This window comes from Chiloscyllium plagiosum, unplaced genomic scaffold (assembly GCF_037043375.1).
Source record: "Chiloscyllium plagiosum isolate Xiang-an unplaced genomic scaffold, Cpla_swu_hap1 HiC_scaffold_3, whole genome shotgun sequence".
In the NCBI taxonomy this organism is placed as follows: Eukaryota; Metazoa; Chordata; class Chondrichthyes; order Orectolobiformes; family Hemiscylliidae; genus Chiloscyllium; species Chiloscyllium plagiosum.
In genome coordinates, this window is record NW_028270141.1 from 104,990,993 (window position 1) to 105,004,419 (window position 13,427).

Below are 13,427 nucleotides of genomic sequence, written 5' to 3' on the forward strand. Positions count from 1 at the left end.
CTCGTGTGGCATTTATGAGGATTGGAAAAGAACGTAAAATCTTTGCCTGTAGGGTGTAAACATCTCCAAACATCTACCAACCCCATTTCGGCACATAGATCACCCAACTGCTTAGATTGTGCTGAAAGGTTTGGGGCCTTTGGACATTCTATCCAGCACAGGATCCATCAGGCAATTAAAGTTCCCCCACCCCCATAATGATATTCCCCGACGCCAAGGCCATCAGCTTAGTTAGACAGTGCATCAGTCAGAAATTTAAGAGAGAGGGCCGAAGGACAGTAGACATTCAAAATACCATATTCCTCGACATGTATAAGAGCCTTAAGAATAACAAACCAACCATATTCACCTTTAATACAATCTATTAAATTAAATGGAAGACCCTTTCGGACGAATATTGCCACTCCCCTGCTCCTAGTACGAAAAGACGAGAAAACGCCCGATCAAACCCACTCTGCTGCAAATTCGAGTGATTAGATTCTCTACAGTGTGGAAACAGGCCCTTCGGCCCAAGAAGTCCACATCGACCCTCCGAAGAGTACCCACCCAGACCATTCCCCTCTGACTAAAGTACCTAACAATATGGACAATTCACCTGACCTGCACATCTTTGGATTGTGGGAGGAAACCGGAGCACCCGGAGGAAACCCAAGTAGACACGGGACGAATATGCAAACTTCACACAGACAGCCACCGGAGGCAGAATTGAACCTGGATTCTTCGTGCTGTGAGGCAGCAGTGCTAACCACTGTGCCGCCCATATTCCTTGTCATTTAAGATGAGTCTCCTTTCTAAGGCTTGACAACACTTTTTTCTTTTAACTGGCGAATGAATCCCTCTGATATCCCAGGTGCACCATTTTGAGAATGCTGTTAAACATAATCCTTTACAATCACCTTTGACCTGCCGAGAGGAAGAATTCATCTTGCAACATGCTGAGCATACTCAAAAGGAGACTCATAGAGGCTATTTACAAAAAAAACAAAAAAAAACTAACGACAAAACACAAAAGGCACTTAATGGGGGACTCTACCCCCTGCCCACAGAGGGCGCTTACATTTCCCCCCACAAACCTCAAACCGCCCTTCCAGGTCAAGCCGTATCCCAAACTCAAGCAATAGAAGAAACCAAACAAATGACATTGTAAACACAAAAGGTATAACAAAAATAATGAGCCCACACCCCCACAATATATCAATACCACTCCAGCTCAGAGAGAATAAAACCCACCAACAGCTTCTTTGGGAAAAGAGAAATAAAAACAAGACAAAAAAACAGACATTATTGTCTATGTCCATAAATTCATCCACATTATTTTAAAGTGTCCAAAAAGTTTTTGGCTTGCTCCAAGGAATCAAACGACCACACAGTCTCCTCGTAAGTAATACGAAGCATCGCTGGATATCTCATCGAATATTGAACACCAAGGTCTTTTAACTTTCTCTTAACTTCATCAAACGATTTCCTCTTCTGAATCACTGCTGCAGAAAAGTTGTATGTTGGTTCCCTGATAGGTCGAGGCCTGTGGATCTCTCCCCAACCTTCTAGAAGTTTCCATGACACTCTGCTTGTCCCTGTAGCATTGAAATTGTATCAGAACCAGGCGGGGACGCTGACCCTGACCGGATCTGCGCACCGTGACCCAATGAGCTCTGTCAACCTTCACCCGGTCCGCCTAGGCATCCCAGCCAAAAATACACGCTGGCTGCCCACCTTCTACTCCATCTGACAGGCCAACGATCCAGATATTCCTTCTCCTGCCTCTATTTTTCCAGGTCATTGACTTGCACAGTCAGGGCCCAAACCTGCCAAGGACTCGACCTCTGTCTCCGACGCCGCGGTCTGCCGCTCAACCTCTTCAACTCACTTCCCGAGCCCTTCCAATTAATTCACAGGCTTTTGCAGCAAGGCTTTGATGGGCTCCAGTCGATTACGAGTCTTCCCTCATCTCCTGGATCAGCTGACAGATCAGTTCGAGTTCCTCCACAATGTTCTGCTGTGTAGGCATTTCTTTCACAGCTGCTGAGGGAGAGGCAGCTGTTTCCCCAGTTGCAATTACAAGCCCACCCAACGTTTTCGAGTGTCCTGAGTGTTTAGACTTGGTCATTTGCTTCTCCTTAATCTTTCTCACACGCTCGACAAAGGATTTGAACAGTTGTATTACCGTTTAACAATCATTTTTCCAAAAATAACTAAGGAGCGGGTTGAAAAAATATTACTACCCTGGTTTGGGGTGCAGAGCTCAGCAAGGCTGATCTATTCAGATCACCACTATCTTGAATTCCTTATTGATTATTTTAGAAAGTTGTGGATTGCCTCAGCTGCTGTGGTGGAAACACATGCAACTGTTGAATTGTGACAGAATTTTCAGAGCAGGTTTGCTATTTTTAATTAGGTGTCACTAGCTGGGCCAGAATTTATTGCCCATTCCTTGATGTCCTTGAGCAGATAATGATGAGCTGTCACCTTGAACGGCTGGTGAGTGGCTTAGAGGGGTAATTTTAAGTGGTGGTGTTCCCATGTATCTGCTGCCCTTGTCCTTCCAGATGATAGTGGCTGTGGGTTTGAGTAGTGCTGTCTAAGGAGCCTTGGTAAATTTATGCAGTGCATCTTGTAGGTAGTACACACTGCTGCTACTGTGCGTGACTGCTGGCTGGGGTGAATGTTGTGGATGTGGTGCCAATCAAGCAGCTACTTTATCCTGGATGGTGTCAAGCTTCTTAACTGTTGTTGGTGCTGCACTCATCCAGGCAAGTGAAACGTACTGCATCACACCTGACTTGTGCTTTGTAGATGGTAGATGGGATGAGTCAGGTAGTGAATTACATAATTGCGAGATCTTCAGCCTCTGAGCTATTATTGTAACCACAGTCCAATTCAGCTTTTTGTCAATGCTAAAGCCCCCAGAATGTTGATAGTAGGGAATTTAATGATTGAGATGTCTTTGAATGTCAAGGGAGATGTTTGGATTCCCTCTCATTGGACATGACACCTGTGCAGTGCAAATGTTACTTGCCACCTATCAGCTCAAACCTGAATTTTGTTAAGATCTTACTGTATTTGCATGTGGACTGCTTTAGTATCTGAGGAGTAGTGAATGGTGCTGAACATTGTGCAATATGTTTTTGGATATAGATTAGCTAGAAGCTGCCTCAGTAAACTGAAAGCTCTGGAGAAACCTCGAGGAAGAGGGATGGAATTGTAATAATGCTGAGTTACACCAGATGGCAGAAATAAACATTCTGATCTGTGTGCTTGTCATTTGTCTTTTATTATTTTCAACATTAGAAGTATTGCAAGTATCTAATTTCAAATGACTATTGCTATGGTCTATCATGTCAGATTATTTCCCAGATGTTCACCAATAGACAAACCACTTACTTGTATCGGCTTTAGTATTCCGATCTAACGCTTCATTTTGCTTGCATATGTCACATACTGATTATGGAAATGTTCTTAGGCATATTCTGAGAAAATCCTTTCCTATTTTGATAGGCGAGATGTTGTGAAACTTGAAAGGGTTCAGAAAAGATTTACAAGGATGTTGCCACGGTTGGAAGGTTTGCGTTAAGAAGAGGCTGAATAAGCTGAGGCTATTGTCCCTGGCGCATCAGAGGCTGAGGGATGACCTTACAGAAGTTTATAAAATCACGAGGGGCACGGATAGAGTGAATTGCCAAAGTCTTTACCCTGGGGTGGGGAAGTCCAAAACTGGAGGGCATAGTTTTAAGGTGAGAGAAGAAAGATTTAAAGGATCCTGAGGGGAAACATTTCCATGCAGAGGGTGGTGCTTGTACGGAATGAGCTGCCAGAGGAGGTAGTGGAGGCTGGTGCAATTACAACATTTAGAAGGCATCTGGATGGGTACATGAATAGGAAGGGTTTAGAGGGATATAGGCCAAATGCTGGCAGATAGGATTAGGTTAATTTAGAATATCTGGTCAGCATGGACACGTTGGACCCAAAGGTCTGTTTCCATCCTGTACATCTCTCTGACTTTATGACTGTGTATTTTGCCTTGTAGAATAGTAAGCATTGCAGCTTACAATAATAATTTGTTTTACTGTATAGTGCACTTACATTTTAGTAACAAACGCCTCCTGTTTCTTAATTCCACCTCAGCAGGTTATGCCATCTCCTAAAATAAACTAAACACTTTGGTTCTTGATCATGCAGTGATTGAAGAAAATCAAGTGAGATCAAGTTTTCAGTATCATGCACAATTATTTTAATGAATGCTTCCAGCTGCCCAACATTCCACTTTCCATTACTGTCTTTCCCTTAACCTAACTGCTTTGTCAAGTTTCTGTATAGTCTTGCCAGATTTGAGGTTCTCAAGACTGCTTTTGTCCTTCACTGTGCTCATTTAACCCCTCCTCAAGATTGTCTAAAATTTGTGCTCCTTTATTAATTTAAATAAAGGAAGGACAATTGAACTGCACTTCGTAATCTTTGAAGGACTTGCACTAAAATGCAAATTTGAATGTTAATTTTCTGGCACCAGTGAATGTAACGCTGATGCTTTCAGGATGCATCGTGTACTCTTTGTTTGAAATATAATACTTTTGTCACATAAAACAAGAATTATTAATGAATTTAAAACAATGAGAGAAAGAGGTTGATTAGATCTCAGTCATAAAACATTCAGTTTTTAAAATTCATTTGTATGATGTGGGCAATGTTGGCTAAGCCAACAGTTGTTTATTATTCTTTGAGAATCTGATTCTGAACTGCTTGCTTAAACCATGGTATTCTTTGAGGTGTAGGACCATCCGTAGTGCAATTCGGGAGGGAATTTCAGGATTTTGACAATGAAGGAAATGTAAAATAGTTCCGGGTCAGGATATGTGCCTTGGTGGGGAATTTGCAGGTGGCAGGATTTCCATACATTCGCTTCCCTACTCTTTCCCGATGGTAGAGATTTCATATTCAGAAAGTACCATCAGAGAAACCTTAGGTTACTATAGTGCACATTATCGATGAAGCAAGTGAGTAGTGAAGGTGATATATAGGGTGCCAGATGCTTGTTCTTGATGGTTTTGAGCTTCTTGAGTGTTGTTAAAGGTGCACCTATGGCATGGACTATTCCACCAAACTCCTGACTTACGTCTTGTAGCTGGTGGACAGCAAGTAGGGGTGTCAGGAGATGAGTTACTCGTTGTAGCGTCATAGCGATGTACAGTGCGGAAACAGATGCTTCTGTCCAACTCGTCCGTGCCGACCAGATATCCTAACTAAATTTAGTCCCATTTGCCAGCACTTGGCCTATATCCCTCTAAATCCTTCCTACCCATATACCCCATCCAGATGCCTTTTAAATGCTGTAATTGTAGCAGCCCCCTCCATTTCTTCTGGCAGCTCATTCCATATACACACACCCTCTGTGTGAAAACATTGTCCCTTGGGTCCCTTTTATATCTTTCCCCTCTCACCCTAAACCTATGCCCTTTAGTTCTGGGCACCCCCACTCTAGGGAAAAGACTTTGTCTATTAATCCTATCCATGCCCATCATGATTTTATAAACCTCCATAAGGTCAATCCTCAGCCTCCAATACTCCAGGGAAACAGTCCCAGCCTATTCAGCCTCTCTCTATAGCTCAAATCCTCTAACCCTGGCAACATCCTTGTAAATTTTTTCTGAGCCCTTTCAAGTTTCACAACATCTTCCGATAAGAAGGAGACTAGAATTGCACACAATATTCCAAAAGTGGCCTCACCAATGTCCTTACACCCCAACATGGCCTCCCAACTCCTGTACTCAATACTCTGACCAATGAAGGAAAGCATACCAAACAACTCCCTCACTATCCTATATAGCTGCCACTCTACTTTCAAGGATCTATGAACCTACACTCCAAGGTCTCTTTGTTCAGCAACACTGTCTAGGACCTTACTATTAAGTGTATAAGTCCTGCTAAGATTTGCTTTTCCAAAATGCAGCACCTCGCATTTATCCAAATTAAACTCCATCTGCCATTCCTCAACCCATTGGCCCATCTGATCAAGATCCCATTATATTCTGAACTAACCTTCTTCACTGTCCACTACACCTCTAATTTTGGTGTAATCTGCAAACTTACTAACTATACCTCCTATGTCCAAATCCAAATTCTTTATATAGTTGACAAAAAGCAGTGGACCCAGCACCAATCCTTGTGGCACACCGCTGGTCACTGGCCTCCAGTCTGAAAAGCAACCCTTAACCACCACCCTTTGTCTTCTACCTTTGAGCCAGTTCTGTATCCAAATGGCTAGTTCTCCCTGTATTCTTTAGCTTGCTGTTGTAGCAACAGATTTATCTGACTGATCCAGTTTAGTTCTGGTCAATGGTAACCCACGATACTGATAGTGAGGGATTCATTGGGGGTTACGCCATTGAAGATCAGGGAGCGATGATAAAATTCCTTTTCTTGTGGATGGTCATTTGCCTAGCACAAATGTTACTTGCCATTCATCAGCTCAAACCTGAATATTATCACAGTCTTACTGCATATGAACACAAGCTGCTTGTGTTTGCGGATCATGAATGGTGCTGGACATTGTGTGATCATCAATGACCATTCCCGTTTCTGACCCGATAATACCAGGAAGGTCACTGATAGAGAAACTGGAGGCGTTTGAGCTTTTGACACTACCGTGCAGATCTGCAATAGTGTCTGAGACTGAAATGATTTTATCAACAGAAATGCTTACAATGCATTCCATGTACTCCCGCAGACTCTATTCCAGCATTTTTTTTATTTTCTGGCATTGTATTAGCAGCATTAGATCCAATAATGAAGAAATTTGTTTGGCTATGTACATTCAGTTGGAATTGTAATTAAGTGAGCAAAAAGGTTAATGAGTATCATTTTTCTGTTTTTATTACTTCTATCTTTTCCTTCATTTGATTCAATTACTTACTACCATCGCCTAAGTGGCATATGAGAAAGTAATCAGTCATGTTTGAATTGTATTCCTGCTGATAAAATTACAGTGGTAAGACCACTCCATCCATTTTTTAAGAGATTTCAAAAATGTATTTATGTGGGGTGAAACATTAAGATAATGATTGCAGTACCCAACACAGCCTGAAAGTCTTAGTTATTATTTTGCTGCTCTGAGACAATGAGTCATGAATACAGGCAAAGTCTGTTAGAAAATGGATGAGCTATTCAAGGTAAGTAAATCTGCAAGGAACTGTTGCAACTGTCTCTCATGTCAGTGCAGTCTTTCATGTAAGGATGTAATTCCTTGAATTCTTAGTAATGACTCATGTCTGCTCAATTATTTAATGTAGTTTGTTTATGACCTAGATGCACTTGCTAGATTATTTGCTGTTTTATTTGTCAGTGATGATGATTTTTGATTAGGCAGTTAATGTTTCCTCTTGCTTTCTCCAAAATAGAGCATGGTAATTTGAAATAATTGCATTTTTGATGGTATTACTGTTATACCACATTTTTCATCAAAATTATAATTACCACTGCTTAAATAAAAACACCAAGTAAGTCCGTTATTAATGGTGTATCTCCTTTGAATTAGCTTGTTCTGTATTTCTGCTTTTTAAAATCTAACTGAACTTAGCCCATTGTAGCTATATATCGACTGTGCAGAACAGCCATCGGTTCAGTACGTATTAAAATTTGGCTGACAATCTTACAGGATAGTTGGAATGAAAAATGTTATAGTGATGCAGGCGGTTGTTGTTTTGAGGTTGGAGGCATGGGTGCATTTGTTTCATCAGATCAGAGGGACCGTTTCTCTGATTTTTAAATCCATTCATGTATGTACGATTAGTGAGGCTAGCATTTGTTTCTGTTCCATAATTGACCTTGAGGTGAGCCACTTTCTTGAACTGCTGCTATACTTATGGTGCCAGTACACCCCAAAGCTGTCACGAAAGGTGTTCCAGGATTTTGACCAAGTTTTAGACCAACACTTATTGCACATTTCTAATTGCCTTTGGGAATGTGGTAGTGTGCTGCCTTCTTAAACTGCTGCAGTTCTTGGTATGTAGGTCCACCAGAGTGTTGTAAGGAAGAGAGTTGCGGATTTTAACACAGCCACAAGACTGAACATATACCTCCAAGTCAGAATGATGTGAGTCTTGAAGAGAATCTTGAATGTCATTGTGTTCCCATGCAACTGCTGTCGATATTTTTTTAGGTGGCAGGCATCTCTGGTTAGGAAGGTGCAATTGAATGGGCCTTGGTGAGTTGCTACAGTGCATCTTGTAGGTGATACACACTGCTGCCATTGTTATAATGCTACACAATCTGAAGGTTTGTCACCACCAAGGTTGGATATTAAATCCTGGCATCATCAGTTATTTCCACATTTGAAGAATGATAAAATTAAGTCTGACTTGTGAGTGTTTGTAGATGACACCAGGCAACTGAAGTGGGAGAGTGATTAGATATTTTCTTGGAGTTAATCATTTTCAAGCAGTTATTGAACAAATAGTACAAACGACAGGTCAGCCAGTAATGACTTGTTTTTCTGCACACTGCCATGGACTTATTCATAATTAAAGAATGGATATTGTAGAATTGATCCACTTCTGGCTTCACGATGCCAGGAAAGTCTTTGACATTGTAGCTGAGGAAAGTTGCTACATGGATTCTATCTTGAAGAACTCCTACCACAGTGACTTGGCCTGTGAAAATTGGCCTCCAATAATTGCAACCAAGTTCCTTTGTGCCAAATGTAAGCCTCATGATTTGGGGAGGTTTCTACTGAAGCCCCATCCCTACTTTGCCTTCAGTTTTGCTGGATTCCTCACTGCCTTAGTCAAATGCTGCTTTGATGTTCAAAGCAGACAACCAGGAGGCCGGAAAAACACAGCAAGCTAGATGTCATAAGGAGGTGGAGAAGTCAACCTTTTGGGTATAACCCTTCTTCATGACTTCAGGACTTTGATATTCAAGGTAGCCACTTCCACCTCTGCTCTGATAGTTGGAACATACTCATGTCTGCACTTGATGAGGTGTTGAGCTCTGTATTTTGAGCAGAACACAAATGTTCAAAAATGGCTGTTGATATTGCAGAGGTTGCTTTCTCTTCCATCACTAGGAAGCGTTAAGTGGCTAGGTCTGTGTAATGTAGGTTTCAGAGAACCAGCCCAGAAGGCTGAATACCTTTTGAATGCAGTATATTTCCATGCTTTCAATCTTAGCAGTATAAAAGTTAAGAATTGAAACCCACAATCACCAAAATGAATGTAAAATTTACTTTACAATTGAGTAGTGTTTATTTTTCAGCACTTGAAATTCATTTTTCTACTTTAACGTTGTAGAATTATGTTGTATGTTGTATAATGTGTGTTGTATAATGTAAAATGTATAATTTACTGCTCAAATTATTAGCTTCAATCCCAGTGTTATCCTAGCTTTTACATTGTCATAGGAGCAGGTATATTGCGGCAGGTGTAAAGCTGAAGTCATTTGATTCACTATCCTGGTGGGGTCCCATCTGCATTGCTTAAATACGTTTTCTGTGGCTTTATGTCACAGAAAGTGGGCGGCACGGTGGCACAGTGGTTAGCACTGCTGCCTCACAGCGCCTGAGATCCGGGTTCAATTCCCGCCTCAGGCAACTGACTGTGTGGAGTTTGCACGTTCTCCCTGTGTCTGCATGGGTTTCCTCCGGGTGCTCCGGTTTCCTCCCACAGTCCAAAGATGTGCAGGCCAGGTGAATTGGCCATGCTAAATTGCCCGTAGTGTTAAGTAAGGGGTAAATGTAGGGGTATGGGTGGGTTGCGCTTCGGCGGGTCGGTGTGGACTTGTTGGGCCAAAGGGCCTGTTTCCACACTGTAATCTAATCTAAAAATCTAATCTAATCTAATGTCAAATAAAAATACCTAGTTTGCATTGATGTGAAGCCAGAAGTAGTGAAGTTGCATCTTAACTTGCAAATAAGTCACTGAATGCATTAAAAAAATCAAGTCCATGCATAAAGAGAAAAGAAATGCATACCTGACAAATCAGAGTTCAACTTCCTTTTTATAGTTGTGATGACAATGCCAACAAATAGGCAGATACAAATAAGAATTTATTTCCTGTATTTTCTGTTAAAATGTCTTTCACTTCTGTAGCTGCCACTGCAGTACAGTGCTGTTCCAACCAGCCATATACATTTAGTAAGTTGATCATTGGCTTGTGAACCTGTGAATCAGTATAAGCAAAAACAAATGTTTCTACCTAAAGTGGTAACTGAATATACTGGAATTTCAGAAACTACTTTGCAGAATTATGTTCTTGTGATTGTACATTTTATGTACAGTTTATTTCTCCCTGCCAGTGCACTGCATTTATGGACCCGCAAGGAAGCTGAAATAATTATGATTTTTAAATTATTCACAAATCTTTTAAGTGACAGAAAGCATATATCCTTATCATTGCTTGGACAAAATTGTTGCAGATATCCCTGGGAGGCAATGGCGTAATGGTATTTTCGGTGGACTATTAATTCAGAGACCCAGATAAGGTTCTGGGGACCTGGTTCGAAAACTGCCACGGCAGATGGTAGAATTTGAATTCAATACAAAGAAATCTGAAATTAAGGATTTAATGACGATCGTGTCAATTGTCAGGAAAAACCCATCAGGTTCACTATTGTCCTTTAGGGAAGGAAACTGCCATCCTTACCTGGTCTGGCCGACATGTGACTCCTGACCCACAACAATGTAGTTGACTCTTAACTGCCCTCTGGGGCAATTAGGGATGGGCAATAAATGCTGCCTAGTCAGCAACGCCCTCATCCCATGAATGAATGAACAAAATCATACAGACATATGGTTGCAAGGCTGTAGTAACACTTTCAAGAATTCCTATCTCACTGTAAATGCCATCTTCTTTTTCCAGCTGTTTGTGGCAGTATCACTAATCCAGTTACGAAGGAATTCCTGTTTGAGCTCATTGAAAGGAATCAGATGCAATCCCAAAGAGAGCCAAGGAAAAGGTCTCTGGATATGGACTCTGAACTAATGCCTCCACCACCTCCAAAGCGACCAAATCATGCTTTGTAAGCATCAGATTTGTAAACATTGAATCTCTGTAAAAGATTTCAAATACACTGTAATTGCTTTACAGGTCTTATGAATTATTATCAAAGCTATTCTCTTTATGGAGTTGGTAGAAGGAGAATAGTTTGAGGTTGCCTTCAACATCATTAAATTTTTTTGTCTAATTTCAACAAACTGTAAAATGTAAAGAAAATCTCATTAGGAAAGTTTTTTTATTCATTTTCTTTACATATTAACAGATCTCCTTATTTCAAAAGATGTTTGTAGACTCTTTTGTTATTGCAATACCACCTTTAGTCCCTATTTTATATTTGTAAAAGACTACAAATATATTCAATATTTCTTCTATGGAGAAAATCAGAGTTTTTCTTTGTTTTTTCACATTCTAAATAAGTTGAATCAAAGTACTGAATGCAGTGGAGCTGTTATGCTCACTATCATTTGGCAGTCTGTTCTAGATATGGCAATGGTGATTAAACTATCACACAGTTTTCTAGTTTTTATTTTTAAATTTAATGTACTTGATATTTTTAATAAACGAGACAGGCCACAAAATTAACGAATCATATTCATTAGGTTTATTTTATGCCACTGGAACATGGGAAATGAACCAACTTTCTGTTCATTGATAAAGATTTTCCCACTTATTTTTGCCCTTCACATATACTCTGCCACCATGTATTTGTTTTAATTTCAGAAAGCTAGGGTTGTCAACCTAAGTGCTCCCCACATTCCACTTCCCATGCTGGCTATGTTTCATGTTTTCACTTCTAAATTGTAGGGGACTTGATGTAAGCAATTGCAATAAGTAAAATATAGCACCTTCTACTTGCTTAAAGTGGATTGTATTGGATTATGTAATTTTAGAAGAACTTTGCACCATTTTTGTTAATTAAAAAATATAGATGTTTTGATGTTGTTATAAGGCTGCTCAATTTCATTTTCATTGCTGTGTTTCAACATCTGTCTACCAGACTGCATAGACTGTGACTGCAACTTATCCAAAAGGCACACACTTGAAGCAATTTGCATTTCTGAAACTACCCTATAACTGTTTTCTTAATTATATTAAAAGTATTTTAAATCATTGAAACTTTCAGGGAGATGAAAATAAATCAGTGAATTTAAGGGAGTGCTACGTTCCAATAAGTTAGCAAAGTTGAACCTTGTTATGGCTGTGTTGAACCCTGCAAAATAAAACTGTAGAGGCATGTTTAAAAATAACTTGAAAATGCTGTCCATGATTTTTCTGGATTTCACTTCCTCAGTGAAATATCCTAAGTTATGATATTGTAGCCTGTGTATATTGTGATGTTTTAGACAATCTGGGCTCTTCTAAAAATGGGAGGAGGGACCCAGATTTGGTAATCCTATCTCTACTTCTGGTACATCCTATTTTACAGGGATGTGTGGAATGGGGTCAAACAAGTGCGATGTGACCTCTACACATGGAAATCCCAAACTCAGCAAGGTCATTTGAACTCTGTGCTGAGGTTGAACAAACCTTATTGTCACAGCAGCCTTACCCCACAGTGTGGCAGTTATAAATCTTTAGAAAAAATGTAAATGTTCTTGAAGGATAGGTAAGGTAAGATATGCATAACAACAATGTTGTCAAGTTATTTGAAATATTGCAAATATACTTGCCCAAGCTAATGAGAATTGATAAAATATGTCTTAGCTATTTCAATACTGATTGTTGATATAAAACTAAGAGCTATCATTCTAATGTTCATAATGTTTGGCTGCTTTGCACAATCGATCATTATCATGGTGTACTTGTGCATTCACAGTTTGATTGACAGTTCAGAGGTTACGAAATAATCACCTACCTTCATGGGGTTATAATACAAATATATTGTTTGATAAGGAATTTAATATTTGAACTTTAAGTGTTTTGAATTGACTTTCTTGCATGGGAGATTTTTTTAATATAGTGAAAGATGTAATAGATATTTAGAATCTTTTCTTATTTTCCCTCAGCAAGGCTCCCAATGTCTTCCTCGTTGAGTTAGTATGGAGTATGTCAGAGTGAAGTGTGATGAATGGAGAGGAATTATGAGTTGGTGTTCAGTTGACATAAGAACTGTAGTAACGAAATGGGTGAAGGCCATTGGGGTGTATGGGGGCAATTGGGAATGTAAGGACAAAGGTTCTGAGGGGCCATTGGGTTGGGAGCAGCAAAGATTGTAATGTAGTGAGGGGATGTGAGGAGTAAGGACCAAAGGATGTAACGTTTAAGAAAATAGCTGGTTCAAACTACCAGAGAACCGAGAGCAAGACTTTTAAACAACCTGTCACAGCACTCAGCAATCCCTGTGACCCCTCCAAGCTGTATCTCAGGATAATGAGCTGACTCCATCCCCTGTACCATTCCTACTCACCACCTGCCCAACCCCCCAAAAAATAAAGAAATTAATA

At 40.2% G+C, this 13,427-nt stretch overlaps 1 protein-coding gene across 4 annotated transcripts in view; it reads left to right on the plus strand.

The window, feature by feature from the left end:
* Positions 1-13,427, plus strand: part of rngtt (RNA guanylyltransferase and 5'-phosphatase) — a 419,390-nt gene that overhangs the window by 388,509 nt on the left and 17,454 nt on the right. For 3 of the 4 annotated variants that reach the window (XM_043686797.2, XM_087982269.1, XM_087982267.1), the window contains one exon: positions 10,846-11,005. In XM_043686797.2, the coding sequence (XP_043542732.1) occupies positions 10,846-11,005 (160 nt within the window). Of the gene's footprint in view, positions 1-10,845; positions 11,925-13,427 lie in introns of those variants that run through there. The other variant, XM_087982268.1, reaches the window with a different exon arrangement.